Source organism: Anabrus simplex, chromosome 2 (assembly GCF_040414725.1).
Source record: "Anabrus simplex isolate iqAnaSimp1 chromosome 2, ASM4041472v1, whole genome shotgun sequence".
NCBI classification, from domain to species: domain Eukaryota; kingdom Metazoa; phylum Arthropoda; class Insecta; order Orthoptera; family Tettigoniidae; genus Anabrus; species Anabrus simplex.
This window is the reverse complement of record NC_090266.1, coordinates 730,537,710-730,553,945: the sequence shown is the minus strand read 5'-3', so window position 1 is coordinate 730,553,945 and position 16,236 is coordinate 730,537,710. Positions and strand designations below refer to the sequence as shown.

The window sequence follows — 16,236 nt, the reverse complement described above, 5'->3', positions numbered from 1 at the left end:
ATAAACACAGTTTCCAAGACAAAATTCCTCACAGCAGCGCACACGTCTGAGTAGGTCGTAAAGTGCTTTAAGGTCTTGTTTAAGGAAACACAGTGTGACTATCTGAAGAGGGACTTTTAATGAAGTTTCTCTCCCGAATGGAGTACTGTGAAAATCTCAGACATACACTACGTTCTTAGCTTCCAATACACAAACCTCCAAGAGCAACATCTAATACAACCCACCCATTGTCGGCAGCCCTGAAGATGGTTTTCCGTGGTTTTCAATTTTCACACCAAGCTGTACCTTAATTAAGGCCACGGCCGCTTCCTTCCAACTCCTAGGCCTTTCCTATCCCATCGTCGCCATAAGACACCTGTGTCGGTGCGACGTAAAAGCAACTAGCGGGCCGATGACCTTAAATGTTAGGCCTCCTTAAACAAAAAGCATCATCATCATCATCATCATCATCAAAGCAACTAGCAACCCACCCATCGAAAACCTAGCTTACCATTCCAGTCGGTCCGTCCGAAATGCGCTGTAAGTACAAGAGGCTTTGTACCACAGAAAATTAAAAAATAGGACTAAATTCGTAGATGCTGATCAATAACGTTTCAAAGTGAATGAATAGCGTATTTCTACTGTATAGCTGGATGCATAAGAAAATGAACTGCATGAAATCATTTTCTCAAAAAACAAAAGCATAATATTAACAGAAAGTACACAAATTCGATTACAAAGTTCAAGTTCAGAAATATCTTTCTGCAGAAACGAATAATTTGTGACAAAAAATTCTGGTGTCACTGATATAAACTAAACATTCAATTCTCGTAAACGGACCTTCTATTTCACTACGAGATGCTTAACGTTCTGATAACTTAGTAAACTGGAAGTGTCGATGTCTTCGTAACAGTTATCCAGCTGAACGTTCAAGGCATGAATAACACCACATTCAGATGTCACGGATATAAAATCCACATGAAATTCTCACGAGCGAACCTTCTCTTTCACTACGAGATGGCTCCTGTTCTGAAAACTTTGTAAACTGGAAATGTCGATGTCCTCGTAACAATCATTCAATAGGACTTGTAAGGCATGACATGACAAACACCACATTAAGAATCCATGGTCCCAAACATTCAATAAACAGATTAGGCAATATACTCACGTGTGCAATGCCGTTAACACCGTAGCCAGAGTTTACAAATCCCTGAAAAGAGAAGAAAGGAATACGTCAGTGAAAGAAAGTAACAATCGGATTTAGGGACGTATATGCATCACTCCTACTGGTATGGGAGCATCACGTGCTTATAAAGTTGCCATCACTGTCATCTGACAAACCCACGTTCTGAAACTAATTCAAAAACACAGAAACAATTGCACCGGAAATGTCACTCGCTCAAGGAAAACCTTTACCCAAGTTGTAATTACACAACAACCAAACAAGGAAACAAGGGGATAATGCAGAGCAAACAAATAGGTTATGGGTCAGAAAAACGAAGTGAGTAAAAGTGGGTGTCCGGCGCTTTAGCTGAATTGTCAGCGAAATGGCCTTCGGGCTTCGGTTCAGAGGGCCCCGAATTCGATTCCCGGCGGGTCGGAGATTTTAACTGCGTCTGGTTGAGTCCTTCTAGCTCGGGGATTGGGTGTTTGTGTTCGTATTAATACACATCTTCAACTACATAATCACATCACACGAAAAATCACCTCAGAAACATACAATACTAAATACTGTGCATCCCTTTACATAGGGTTGGCGTCGGGAAAGGCACTCGGTCGTAAAACTAAGCTAAATCCGTTCAAATTGCCAATACCTCGTATTTGGGAAAAAGACCATGAAGAGGAAGTGCAATATTTCTGACAGATACAATGTTCCTTTATTTTCTACTCCCCGATGAATGAAGACGGCTTTAACCTATGCTAAATCCGATTTCTGCTGTACTTTATCAATTAAAGATGTAAAAAAATAAAGTAAGATTCTCACTGAAACAGTGCGACTATAAAGTCTCTTTAAAATCTTTAAAAGTAGAACCACTTTATTTTCTGCGTGTATGTGTATTTATTTGTTGTACTTTGTGCTCGTAAAATTAATCTGATATTTTTTTAAAATTTAACTGGGCCGTTGCCTGTATATTAGGTGCTATCCCAGCATTAACCTCAAGCAGAAGAGGGAGGAACTCTCCTCAGTTGTGTTCCCCGGACTGACTGCATGCCGTTCCTGACCTAATCTTAAATATAAAGTAGACCCATGAATGAAACCCAGGCCCACCAATTGGAAATATTCCAAACTAACCCACTGACCATGGTGGCGGATCGAGGAATTTTCTTCCAGCAGCGCGATAAGGAAAGACCGAGTGAGGGATCGACATAATTCGCCTTTTCAACATAGGGCTTAATTTACGTCAGTACACATCACCTTCATCTATGAAGGAACACAACGCTCAACAAATAAAGACCAAACTCTTCAATGCTATATACCGAGACAGACTTCCAAATAACTGATTCCGAGCATGTACACATTTTCAATAGAAGACTATAAATCCATAGTAGGAAGGGAGAAGGTGAAACCCGGTGCTGGCACATAGCCGACTCCTGTCGAATAACACCAAGCATCCGACGGACGAATCACAATCAACAACGTCATAAGCCCTCACTCCATAGGTCTGGAATTGAATCCAGGCTTTTGGCACGCAATCTAGAAATTATATACCACCACCTCTCCTACCCTGCCGGCCAACATTCTGATGGTGAATATTTCTTCGACCAACGGGTGTTGAACCGGCTAACCACGATGTCAGAACATCCAGACTTGACGTTTTAACGACCATGACCACCAGGTGGGCTCCTTTATGCATACTATAAATGTATAATAATAATAATAATAATAATAATAATAATAATAAGTGCGTGGATATAATTTGAATTACCACAAGTTTTAAGAGATGTCGAAGTGTAGGAATGACACCCCACCCCACCCCCGCTTGAAAACTGATTATTTAACGAACCAGTAAAGCCCACTGACATGGATCTGTTGCAGGTGAACACTTTTAATCTGTACTAACTGTGCAGGGATTCGATCCCAAAATCGGGAGACTGAGTGCATGCCGTTCCTGACCTAGTCTTAAATATAAAGTAGAGCCATGAATGAAACCCAGGCCCACCAATTAGAAATATTACAAATTAACCCCTAGACCAGGGTGGCGGATCGAAGAAGTTTCTTCCAGCAGCGTGATAAGGAAAGAATGAGTGAGGGATCGGCATAATTCGCCTTTTCAACATAGGGCTTAATTAAAAGAACACCTAGCGAACTTTGCCACTCAGCCCGTCAATAATTATTTTTATATTTGCAAGTTGTGTTATACCTAAGCATTCTTTGACTTCCATTAGCAAAACATCTCGCTTAATCCCTAAAACGAATTTGTCGTAACTGTATCATGGCAGCAATAATAAGTGAGCATATGAAAGGAGATATGCTGTGGAAACTACCCACATGATGGCCATTGTAAGTACCGAAATAGGGGCCACGGAACTTCTGGAGTAGCAGCTTCATTTTTTTTTTTTTTTTTTTTTTTGCTTTCATCCTTAAGACATTTGGCTATCAACAATATACAATCATTAACATATTACAGCAAAAAGAGAAAAAATAACTAGGTAATAATGTTATTTGCTTTACGTCCCACTAACTACTTTTACGGTTTTCGGAGACACCGAGGTGCCGGAATTTTGTCCCGCAGGGGTTCTATCACGTGCCAGTAAATCTACCTACACGAGGCTGACGTATTTGAGCACCTTCAAATATCACCGGACAGCCAGAATCGAACCTGCCAAGCTGGGGTCAGAAGGCCAGCGCCGCAATCGTCTGAGCCACTCAGCCCAGCTAATAACAAGGTAAAATACATATAGCAGCTCTGTATGTTCAGGTATGGTCGTTGGTGGCATTGGCAAGATAAGTCATCATTTAAAGCAAAGTTTGTCGGGGGATTATTATTATTTACAGTTTTGTTGGTTCACGTAAGGGGCTTACGTCGTTGTGATTGAAATGGCGTATGGCTTTTAGTGCCGGGAGTGTCCGAGGACAAGTTCGGCTCGCCAGATGCAGGTCTTTTGATTTGACTCCCGTAGGCGACCTGCGCGTCGTGATGAGGAAGAAATGATGATGAAGACGACACATAAACCCAGCCCCCACGCCAGCGAAATTAACCAATTAAGGTTAAAATTCCCGACCCTGCCGGGAATCGAACCCGGGACCCCTGTGACCAAAGGCCAGCACGCTAACCATTTAGCCATGGAGCTGGACGTCGTTGTGATTAACAGCCACGTATACTCGGTGCGCACAGCTCAGGGACATGGTTCCTCAGCATTCACAGAATTTTAGATAAACCCTAGTTTCGTGTGAGATGTCATACTAAAGTTGTAAATAATGCATGTTTTCCAGCAGGTCAGCGCAGGTCTCGAGCGAGTAATTAATGATTGAAGTAGTCATATAAAATAAATTAAACATAATATATTATAAGAACTAAATGCATGTAAACAACAAAAGAGAGTAATGATTACAAAAAAACATAGTAAGCACAATTTACACATTAGAGTGCACACAACACATTTCAAATTTATATTGGAGAGATTTATTATGTTTCGTTCGCCAAATCAACGTCTACAAAATAACAGAACAATTTCTGGTGTGAAATTTACTCTTTAAATAAATAAATAAATAAATAAATAAATAAATATAAATAAATAAATAAATAAATAAATAAATAATAATAATGATAATAATGCGGATCGGATTCTGCTTAAAATGGAAGGGCCTATAGCTTATTATTGCACGATTTAAAGCCACAAAACATGCAGTCTGCTTTGGTTTACGTTTAGGGCCTAAAAAATTAATGAGCAAGTTAAGGCTTCCGCTAATAATAATCTATATATATATAAAATAACTTGTCCTGACTGACTGATTCATCATCGCCGAGCCAAAACTACTGGACATAAAGAGATGAAATTTTGGGGATATATTCATATTAAGACGTAGGTGCTCGCTAAGAGAGGATTTTGGGATATTCCTTCGCTAAGGGGGTGAAAACGGGGGTGAAATTTTAAAATGAGTTGCTCTATATCTCAAAACTTTAAAAGTTTACAGATGTAAAAATTGGTATTTAGAATCGTCCTTAAAAATAAGGAAACACGTATTTTTTTGTTTTCAGAAAATCCCAATAGGAGGGGTGAAAAAGGGTGAAAATGGGGAAAATGTGTTGAATGCCTTTAATCAGGATACCGGTACCTATATCTCAGAAACTGAAGATATTACAGACCTGAAAATTGGTACGTTTGATCTCTTTTAAAAATAAAGAAACACGTATTTTTTTGTTTTTGTAAAATCCAATTAATGGGAGGGTGAAAAGGGGGTGAATTTTTAAAATGAGTGAATCTATATCTCCAAACTTTTAAAGTTTGCAGCTGTAAAAATTGGTATTTAGAATCTTCATTAAAAATAAAGGAACACGTATTTTTTTGTTTTCGGAAAATCGCAATAGGAGGAGTGAAAAGGGGCTAAAAAGTGGTTGAATGCCTTTAATGAGGGTACTTATATATCAGAAACTGAAGATATTACAGACCTGAAAATTGGTGTTTGGGATCTCCGTTAAAAATAAAGAAACACGTATTTTTTGTTTCTGGAAAATCCAATTTAGGGGGGGGGGTGAAAAGGGAGTAATATTCTAAAATGAGTGTATCTATCTCAAAATTTTTAAAGGTTATATATGTGAAAATTGGTATTTAGAATCTCCTTTAAAAATAAATAAACACACGCATTTTTTCGTTTTTGGAAAATCCAAATATTGGGGGGTAAAAAGGGGGGAGGGTAAATTTTTTAAAATGAGTGTGTATACATCTTAAAACTTTAAAATTTACAGATGTAACAATTGGTAGTTAGAATCTCCTCTAAAAATAAAGGAAAACGTATTTTTTTGTTTCCTGTAAATCCCAATAGGAGGGGTGTAAAAGGGTGAAAAATGGGTTGAATGCCTTTAATGAGGATACATATATCTCAGAAACGAAAGATATTACAGAACTGAAAATTTGTATATGGGATCTCCTTTAAAAATAAAGAAACACGTATTTTTTAGTTTTGGAAAATCCAATTAATGGCGGTTAAACAGGAGTGACAAATTTTGAAAGACTATATCTACAGAATATCTTGGAAACGTAAAATGTTACAGACGTAAAAAGTGGGTGTTGGTAATCTCCTGTAAATCTAAAGAAACATAGGTGATTTGTGTTTGGAAACTCCACTTAAGGGGAACTCAAAAGTGGTGAAATTTTAAAATAGGAATTTTTACAGTTTATCTCAAAAAACTTAACATGTTACAGAAGTGAAAAATGATATTTTTTTATCTCTATTAAACATAAAGAAACGTGTATTTTTAGCTTTCGGAAATACCACTTGGGTGAAGGGGGGGGGGTAAAAGTGACTGAAAATGGTGTTGAATTCTTTTAATTAGGCTACTGATATCTTAAAAATGAAGATGTTACAGACGTGAAATTTGATATTTGCAATCTGCTTTAAAAATAAAGAAATACGTATTCTCGGAAAATCCAATGAATGGGGAGAGGGGGGTGAAAGAATTGAAAAATTAATTGAATTAATTGAATGAGAATACATACATCTAATAAAAACTAAAGTTGTTACAGACGTGAAAATTCGTATTTGGATCTCCTTTAAAAACAAGGAAAAACGCGTTTTGGGGGGAAACCATCTTGGACGGCGGGAGTGTAAAGGAGTTGAATTCCTTTCATGAGGACACATAAATCAAAAACTGAAGAAGTTAGACTCGTGATAATTGGTATTTAGAAGATCCTTTACTATTAAAGAAACAAGTATTTTTTTGCGGGAAAATTCACTTAGAGGGGGGGGGGGGGAGTAGTGTGAAATGAAGTGAACAAAGTAAATTATTTTTATGGGGATACTTATATCTCAAAACTGAAGGTAAGGTAGTAGACCGTAACATTGGTGTTTGAAATCTTCTTTAAACATAAGAAACAAGCCTTCTTTTAATTTTTTTTGTGGGGGGGGGGGCGGCAAATAAACTTAACGGCGGTGGCGTGTAGAAGGAGGTGAGACCAATTGATTTTACTGTTCTTAATGTACTTATAAGGATCCTCGGCAGCGCGCCGGCCTCTCACAACTGGGTTCCGTGGTTCAAATCCCGTTCACTCCATGTGACATTCGTGCTGGACAAAACGGAGGCGGGACAGGTTTTTCTCCGGATACTCCGGTTTTCCTGTCATCATCCATTCCAGCAACACATAATAATAATAATAATAATAATAATAATAATAATAATAATAATAATAATAATAATAATAATGTTCCGGACCGTCGTCAAATGTGCGGACCGCGCTGGAAACGGCTCCTGGACGGGTAATGACTAAGAATGCAGTCCGGCCGCGGGATCAGTGCCTTCTAGGCACCCAATATGACACCACGCCGGATCTCCTGAAGGATTTTATCCATATTAAAAATGATTATAGGAAAAGATGGCAAAGATTTACGGACCCAACTGACCGGGAGGAATACCTGAGCCTAGCCCGGGAAGTACGAAATCGATTGCTGGAAAAGATTGAAAAATGGGAGGAAACATGCCGTAATCTAATAGAAAACGAGTCAGATCGGGAATTTTGGTGGGTTCTCGCAGAAAACGAGTCAGACCGCGAATTTCGGCGGATTATATATCTAAAATAATAAGCATTCAATTATAAATTTCAGTATAATACCGTAGCGAAGCACGGGTATCTTGCTAGTACTGTATATGTTTAAACACTGTCATCGTAAAACAATCTGTTTGAAGGCCAGAGGAATGCCACTAAATTAAGTAATATTATTAGGCTATCTGGCCGTGTATTCTGGTAGGGACAAGGTGATGGCGACATACACTACGGTAACTGATTTTCAATGGAGCACATGTGTAAACGGCGCTTTATCCGGCAAAAATTAATGAATTTTACAGCAAGACAGCTTGTCGCCTGCTTTCCATGAAATTCTTTTGCTGGTAATTTTAAGAACGAAGGATATCAAGACATTGAGTTTATTACATGGATTAGCTGTTTTTTACTACGGCCCCCTCCCTCAGCCCCGCCGCGCTCGCGCGCTTCGGCGCTGTTGCCACTTCGGGTTCTAGTATTGATCTCCATCATCCGCGTCATGTGGTTACCCTTCTCTCTCCAACGTTACGCTGCTGCCCGCCTAGGACGTAGGATACTCTTCCACAATACCAACGGGAACAGAATATTCAATGACCGATACAGTTGTCAAGACTAAAGTTCGTTAAGCCGCAGTTCATTCTCCAACTTCGTATGGTCATTATATACAGTATATACTGTAAGGGTTCACGTAGAAGGCCCGACTATAATAACCTAAATTACTAGAGAGTTTCATTTAGTGTAAGTTGTAGATGTTCAGGTATAAGAAGGCAACTGTTTCAGTCTCAATCTTGCCCTTGGCAATTTAAGGAACGAGGAACGCTAGCATAAACGCCATTCCTTACGCAACCAGTTCCTAATATGAATGGTATGAAGGTGTCGCTCATAGGGTCAGTAGGTTTAAGCACTTCATTGAACTTGACCGACTGAGGCTCAACTTGTAGGATTCCAGCAAGATATAGCAGATATCATGGATTCAGGAGGTCAAATGGACTGTATCGCGATTGACCTATCTAAGGCATTTGATAGGGTAGATCATCTGATACTATTGGAAAAAATGAGGGCTACTGGACTAAACAAAAGAGTGACCGATTGGGTGTCTATATTTATAGAAAATAGAACTCGGAGAATTAGAGTAAGTAAAGTTTTATCTGATCCTGCCATCATTAAGAGGGGAATTATTGGACCTTTGTGTTTTCTTATATATATGTATATATATATAAATGATAGGAGTAAAGAACTGGAGTCAGAGATAAGGCTTTTTGCGGATGCTGTTATTTTGCATAGAGTAATAAATAAGTTACAGGATTGTGAGCAACTGCAACAAAACTACGACACTGTTGTGAGATGGACAGCAGGCAATGGTATGATGATGATTGGGGTTAAAGTCAGGTTGTGAGTTTCACTACGAGGAAAAGTCCTTTCAGTTTCAATTACCGCGTTGATGGAGTGAAAATTCCTTATGGGGATCACTGCAAGTACCTAGGTGATGGTATAAGGGAAGATCTCCATTGGTGTAATCACATAAATGGGATTGTAAATAAAGGATACAGACCTCTGCACATGATTATGAGTGTATTCAAGGGTTGCAGTAAGGATGTAAAGGAGAGGGCATATAAGTCTCTGGTGAGACCCCAATTACAGTATGGTTCCAGTGTATGTGACCCTCACCAGGATTATCTCATTCGAGAACTGGAAAAAATCCGAAGAAAAGCAGCTCGATGTGTTCTGGGTGATTTCCGACAGAAGAGTAGCGTTACGAAAATGTTGCAAAGTTTGAGTTGAGAAGACTTGGAAGGAAGGAGACGAGCTGCTTGACTAAGTGGTATGTTCCGAGCTGTCAGTGAAGATATGGCGCGGAATGACATTAGTAGACGAATAAGTTTGAGTGATGTTTCTAAAAGTAGGAACGATCACAAAATGAAGATAAATTTGGAATTCAAGAGAAAAAATTGGGGCAAATATTCGTTTATAGGTAGAGGAGTTAGGGATTGGAAATTTATCAAGGGAGATGTTCAATAAATTTCCAAATTCTTTGAAATAATTTAAGAAAATGTTAGGAAAACAACCGATAGGGAATCTACCACCTGGGCGATTGTCCTAAATGCAGATCAATTTTGACAGATTGCTGATCGTTATATCTAATGACATCTGCCTCCGTGAGGAGGGCATCGGAAAACTGCCTTACTCCTCATTTTCCTAGCATGTCCGTTCCATAATGTCGGGCTTTCTATCGTATTTGATGGTGAAACTGTTAGGCAGAGGCTAGGAGGAACACCATATCACTTGCCATACTCTTATATTAAATTGCGCTAGTTTTTGAAATTCTAATCATTTAGTATTTTTTTTTTTTTTTTTTTTTTGTAATTTGTTGGTGATCTCTGTACACTGTACTAGGAGCAGTCACACATGCGTTCTCTAGATAGTAGCAAGATGCACGGCAGCACAAAGATTCCACACTTCCTTACAAACAAAATACTACATCATCTATAACTATCTACTGTAATTCTAATTAGGCCTACGCACATAATACACAGTTAAATAATCGTAGTGAGCTAGAACGTTTAATGCCCCTTGTGTGGATTAGAATACCAATATTAAGCTCATACTTTGCATGTCCGATACAGGACAGCTACAGGTTATAGGTAAAGAATGAAGGCATGTACTCTACTCGACCTATACTCTATAAATGTCTTTCCGAAGCAACAAGAGCCATCATTCGTGATCGGAACCTTAAGAGAAGCAAGGTCTCTGTTGTGGTCCTGACTGGCACACTGTTTAGAAGTAAAATTTTTCCATTAAATCTATTCACAGAAATCGAGAAAATATAAGCCTATTTTAGTAAAATCGCTGCAAAGCTAAAAAATTACCAACAGAGAACAAATACAAAAAGAAATTAGCTTTATAGTACACTAACATTCTATGAAAAAATCATAAACTGCACAGTTTCCCGGTAAGACTGCAATAACAACTTCTCATCCAAATACCTTCCACTTCTGTGTTTCCGAAATACATGGTGCTGATTACGAGAACAGAATTTCTTTTTAGAAATACATTTTATGACATCTAAGAGTTTTTTAACCCCAAAACCATTTTTTTGCTAGCTGCTTTACGTCGCACCGACACAGATAGGTCTTATGGCGACTATGGGATAAGAAAGGCCTAGGAGTTGGAAGGAAGCGGCCGTGGCCTTAATTAAGGTACAGCCCCAGCATTTGCCTGGTATGAAAATGGGAAACCACGGAAAACCATCTTCAGGACTGGCGACAGTGGTATTCGAACCCACTATCTCCCCGATGCAAGCTCACAGCCGCGTGCCCCTGACCGTACGGCCACTCGCCCGGTAAAACCATTTTTAGTGAGGTACAATGTTTACAGGGCATAATGTCTTTTGGTGTCGGCGAGAACAAATTTGTTATTAATTTGTTATTATCACCGACCTGTCTTAGTTTGATCTACAACACACACGTTTTTTTTTTCTATTTGCTTTACGTCGCACCGATACAGATAGGTCTTATGGCGACGATGGGATATGAAAGGCCTGGGAATGGGAAGGAAGCGGCCGTGGCCTCAATTAAGGTACAGCCCCGGCGTTTGCCTGGTATGAAAATGGGGAAACCACGGAAAACCATCTTCAGGGCTGCCGACAGTGACATTCGAACCCACTATCTCCCGGATGCAAGCTCACAGCCGCGCGCCCTTAACTGCACGGCTAACTCGCCCGGTACATCACAAAGCATACCATTACAGAAACACTCGACGCAAGGATAGGAAAGTGTCAGGAGTTCAAAGGATGCAGCCGTAGCCTTGTTTAAGGAACAACCCCAGCATTTGCCACGTGCGAAAATGGGAAACCATGGAAAATCTAATACGTTCCTCCATATAGGGTTGGCGTCAGGAAGGACATCCGGCCGTACAACTAGACCTAATCCACATTAGTGCTGAGAAAAAGATCAGGAAAGAAGAGGTGGTAGAAATTAGATCTACAGTTGCCGAATCACCAGTTATCTACCAGTTACACAATGCCTGAGTAGGTGTGAAAGATATCTTTGGGCATCAGTCCAACGTGCCTGCAGACGTGTGGACTTTCTTGATTGTAGCGCTTGTAGTGGACTGTGTAACTACTGTACTGGCAGGTGAACTAGAATTTAAGGGTGAAAACTAGCATTTACATTTTTGTGTGCTTAAAAAAAAGGGCACAATCACACTCAAAGTCGTAATCGAAAGTTACCTTGACCGTGAATCAAAGTACTTTTGATTCCCATACCTGCTATAGAATACAGATCAGCACGTTAGTGTATGAAGACTGGTATAGAAGACCGATAAATCGATCTATCCCCATCAGAACTTCCGCTGCGTCGAAACCTACCATTTGACTAGAGACTTTTATAAGGCAAATTAACTCACCAGCAGAATCTGATTAGCGTAAACAGGACATTGACTTCGACCATGGGCAATCACGTGTCCTGGAAGTAGGTCTCATAGAGTCTATTATCAAGTCGGCTCTGCTCCTCCGGTAACGTCCCTTGAGTGTTAACTCTTTGTGTATAAGAGAATACAATAAACTCTTATACCGAATTTAGCAACAGAACAATGCTATAGGGCTCTCCTTCAATTGCGATATTTAAACACAACAATGTTCGAAAATTGTGGGTCCAGGAGTATGCGGACATCTAAAATGTTTATGAGACGGTTTAGTAGCTCAGTCTGCTGAGGCTGGAATGCATCAACAGGAAGTTGTTCGGTTTCCGAACCAGAGACTCGGCTCGAGTCCTATGGATGTATATAATCTCACAGTTAGAGGTTTCTGGAGCTATGCGACAGTACGTTCTTAACCACCGATGTGTTCGGCTCCCGGCCGGGTCTGGTATTTTTAACCTTAATTGCTTAATTCCGATGGCTCAGTGGCTGGGTATGTGTGTTCCGTCTTCAGCATTAGAATTCATCACAGGTAGGGTCCCATCCTCACAGAGGCGCAGGTCGCCTATAAGGTGTCAAATCGGAAGACCTGTACGAGGCCTCTCCGGAGGACACACGCCATTATACATTATCACCGATGTTAAATGAAAAAATGGAACAGCCCCAAAATTTTCAATTGTGTGTACGCAATAAATGCAGTATATTCTGATGGTAACTGCGACTGTTGGAATACGTTTCACCTGCAGCACTTATCCTAACAGAATGAGTACTTGAAACTCATAATAGCTGCGTGTACTAACAACCGGTAGTGGTAAGCACCGGAAATACTTAAATTGTGTATGAAATTATATATGATGATGCTGGATTTACAATGTTGAACTAGCAGTGTTTCTTGTAATATTTTCTTTCCATGAAATCTCCTGTTGTACTTTTGTTGTTGTTGGGTAATTATGTTTTAACTTTACTTTATTATCACTAGGGCTCGGAATGTTGAAGACCTATACATTGCCTATAGATCCTGTAAAAAGACCTAAAAATATCCAAAAAGGACGTAAATATGTGATCCAAACTCATTCATAATTTTAGTCTTAATTACATATTTAATCATCATCATCATCATCATCATCATCATCATCATCATCATCATCATCATCATCATCATCATCATCATCTGTTTACCCTCCAGGTTCGGTTTTTCCCTCGGACTTAGCGAGGGATCCCACCTCTACCGACTCAAGGGCAGTGTCCTGGAGCTTCAGACTCTTGGTCGGGGGATACAACTGTGGAGTTAGGGGCCTTGTGGAGGGATGGGAAGATTGGAAGGGATAGGCAAGGAAGAGGGAAGGAAGCGGCCGTGGCCTTAAGTTAGGTACCATCCCGGCATTCGCCTGGAGGAGAAGTGGGAAACCACGGAAAACCACTTCCAGGATGGCTGAGGTGGGAATCGAACCCACCTCTACTCAGTTGACCTCCCGAGGCAGAGTGGACCCCGTTCCAGCCCTCGTACCACTTTTCAAATTTCGTGGCAGAGCCGGGAATCGAACCCGGGCCTCCGGGGGTGGCAGCTAATCACGCTAACCGCCTACACCACAGAGGCGGACTACATATTTAATGAAGGAATATAATGTTTTAATATACCGGTACAACATTCTGGTGGTATGAAAGTTACAGTTCAAAAATGAGTGATCCACTTCTTTTTTAAGAATGTATTTATTTTAGATTAGCATAATTAAAAAGGGAAATCCGTATTTGTTAAAAAATGTACTTGAAGAATTTAGAATGAAATACTTTTTCCACCTAGAATGAATTCAGCGAACCAGAAATGGACATCCTGAAGAAAGAAATTGAAATGAATATAACTGCAATCATATTTGGCTTAACCACACTAGGGTTACAGAAATTGGAATTCGTAAACCTTACAACAATTGGCTTTGCAGTATATAAAGAATAGTCTTCTCCAAGTTCCTAGGTGTAAAGGATCGTCGGTTTTCAGACAGCACGTTGCAAAACATCGAGAAACTTCTCTCCACATCATGAACGGCTGTTAGGGATTCATACTTTAAGCAAGTGGGATCTTCCTCTTCAAAAACACTCACATCAACATTTTCCCCTTTCAATACTTCACTTATCTTGCACATAATTTTACACCCCTGGTTTTTTCAAGCATTACTTTCACTTTTTCATTTCATTTTCTCTCCTACAACAGAAAATACTTTTTTTTTTGCTAGGGGCTTTACGTCGCACCGACACAGATAGGTCTTATGGCGACGATAGGATGGGAAAGGCCTAGGAGTTGGAAGGAAGCGGCCGTGGCCTTAATTAAGGTACAGCCCCAGCATTTGCCTGGTGTGAAAATGGGAAACCACGGAAAACCATCTTCAGGGCTGCCGATAGTGGGATTCGAACCTACTATCTCCCGGATGCAAGCACACAGCCGCGCGCCTCTACGCGCACGGCCAACTCGCCCGGTGAAAATACTTTTAAGAGGTGATGGATGAACTAATGATTCGAATTGTGAATGAGTTCTACAAACGTAGTCAAAAGAAGGTGAAGTTGAAAAAAAATGCCGTTAAGATCTATATAAAGGGCTGAAAAGAAGATATAAGCAAAAATTGCCGAAAAAGGCAAAACAAGGACAAATAAAACCCACCATTTTCTGGCCTACAATGACCCAGATAGAATATATATTAGGTTGGGCCTCGTCTTCGGACACTCGGGAAAAAAAAGGGACTTTTCCTGATCTTATGGTCCCTAATTATCACACTGCTGTAAGTGACCACTGCCACCGGGATATTTCCCAATTGCGATGTAGCCAATTTGTTAATAATAAAAAATAAAAAAGACCAAAAGAAGCCGCCGACCTAATTCTATACACCGTCATCACGGGCTCGATTCTAGGTTAGCTAGGTTGATGGCATTTTAAGAATTTTCACCGAGCTAGCTCAGAAAGTTCTAAGCAAGCCTCGGACTTATGAGAGTAACGGAGTCCCACTCCCATTTGATAGGCGAGGGACTTCTTGGAAACAACTTGGGGAACGAAACGGAATTCGATGGGGAGCTATCAATATTAATGGGGCTTATGGAGGGAAGGAGGGAGGGAGGGAAGGAAGGAAGGAAGGTTCAGAGAAAGAAAGAAAGAAAGAAAGAAAGAAAGAAAGAAAGAAAGAAAGAAAGAAAGAAAGAAAGAAGAACTGGCTGAGTGAGCAAAGACGATGCATCTGGATGTGCTAGGAGTAAATTATATTCGGGTAAAGGGAGATAAAGGGGAAGGGATAAGAGATTACCAAGTGTACTTGACGGGTGTTAAAAAGGAAGGGCAGAGTATGGGGTAGGGCTGTTCATCAGGAATACTATTGCACGCAACATAGTTTCTGTTAGGCATGTAGATGAGCGAATAATGTGGGTAGATTTGACAGTTGGAGGAATTAGGACGAGAATGGTCTGACAGTATTCACCATGTGAAGGTGCAGATGAGGATGAAGTTGACAAGGTTTATGACTTGAGCGACATCGTAGTCGGGGTCGACAGCAAGGATAGAGCAGTGCTAATGGGCGATTTCAATGCGAGAGTTGGAAATAAAACTGAAGTATACGAGAGGGTGATTGGTAAATGTGGAGAAGATAATGAAACTAATAGGAATGGGAAGCGCTTGCTGGACTTCTGTGTTAATATGGGTTTAGCGGTTAGGAATACATTCTTTAAGCATAGTCCGGCTCCATGGCTAAATGGTTAGCGTGCTGGCCTTTGGCCACAGGGGTCCCAGGTTCGATTCCCGGCAGGGTCGGGAATTTTAACCATCATTGGTTAATTTCGCTGGCACGGGGGCTGGATGTATGTGTCATCCTCATCATGACGCGCAGGTCGCCTACGGGAGTCAAATCAAAAGACCTGAATCTGGCGAGCCGAACTTGTACTCGGACACTCCCGGTACTAAAAGCCATACGCAATTTCAATTTCATTTCTTCAAGCATACATTCTTCGCCGCTACACACGGAAGGGTGAAAAAGCGAACATCTTTGTGGAAGGATGAAGTGAGAGCTGCTTGTAAACGTAAAAAGGGATGATGCAGAATTGTACGTAGATAAAAGAAACAGAGCGAAACAAATAGTCGTTGAATCCAAAAAGTAGTAGTGGGAAGTTTTT

General features: G+C 40.3%; 1 protein-coding gene across 8 annotated transcripts in view; it reads right to left on the bottom strand.

Annotated features, from left to right (window-relative positions):
- Ssdp (Sequence-specific single-stranded DNA-binding protein) overlaps positions 1 to 16,236 on the bottom strand; it is an 831,184-nt gene that overhangs the window by 492,124 nt on the left and 322,824 nt on the right. For all 8 annotated transcript variants that reach the window (XM_067141370.2, XM_067141374.2, XM_067141371.2 and 5 more), the window contains exon 5: positions 1,148 to 1,189. In XM_067141370.2, coding sequence (XP_066997471.1) covers positions 1,148 to 1,189 — 42 coding nt within the window. The remainder of the gene's footprint in view (positions 1 to 1,147; positions 1,190 to 16,236) is intronic.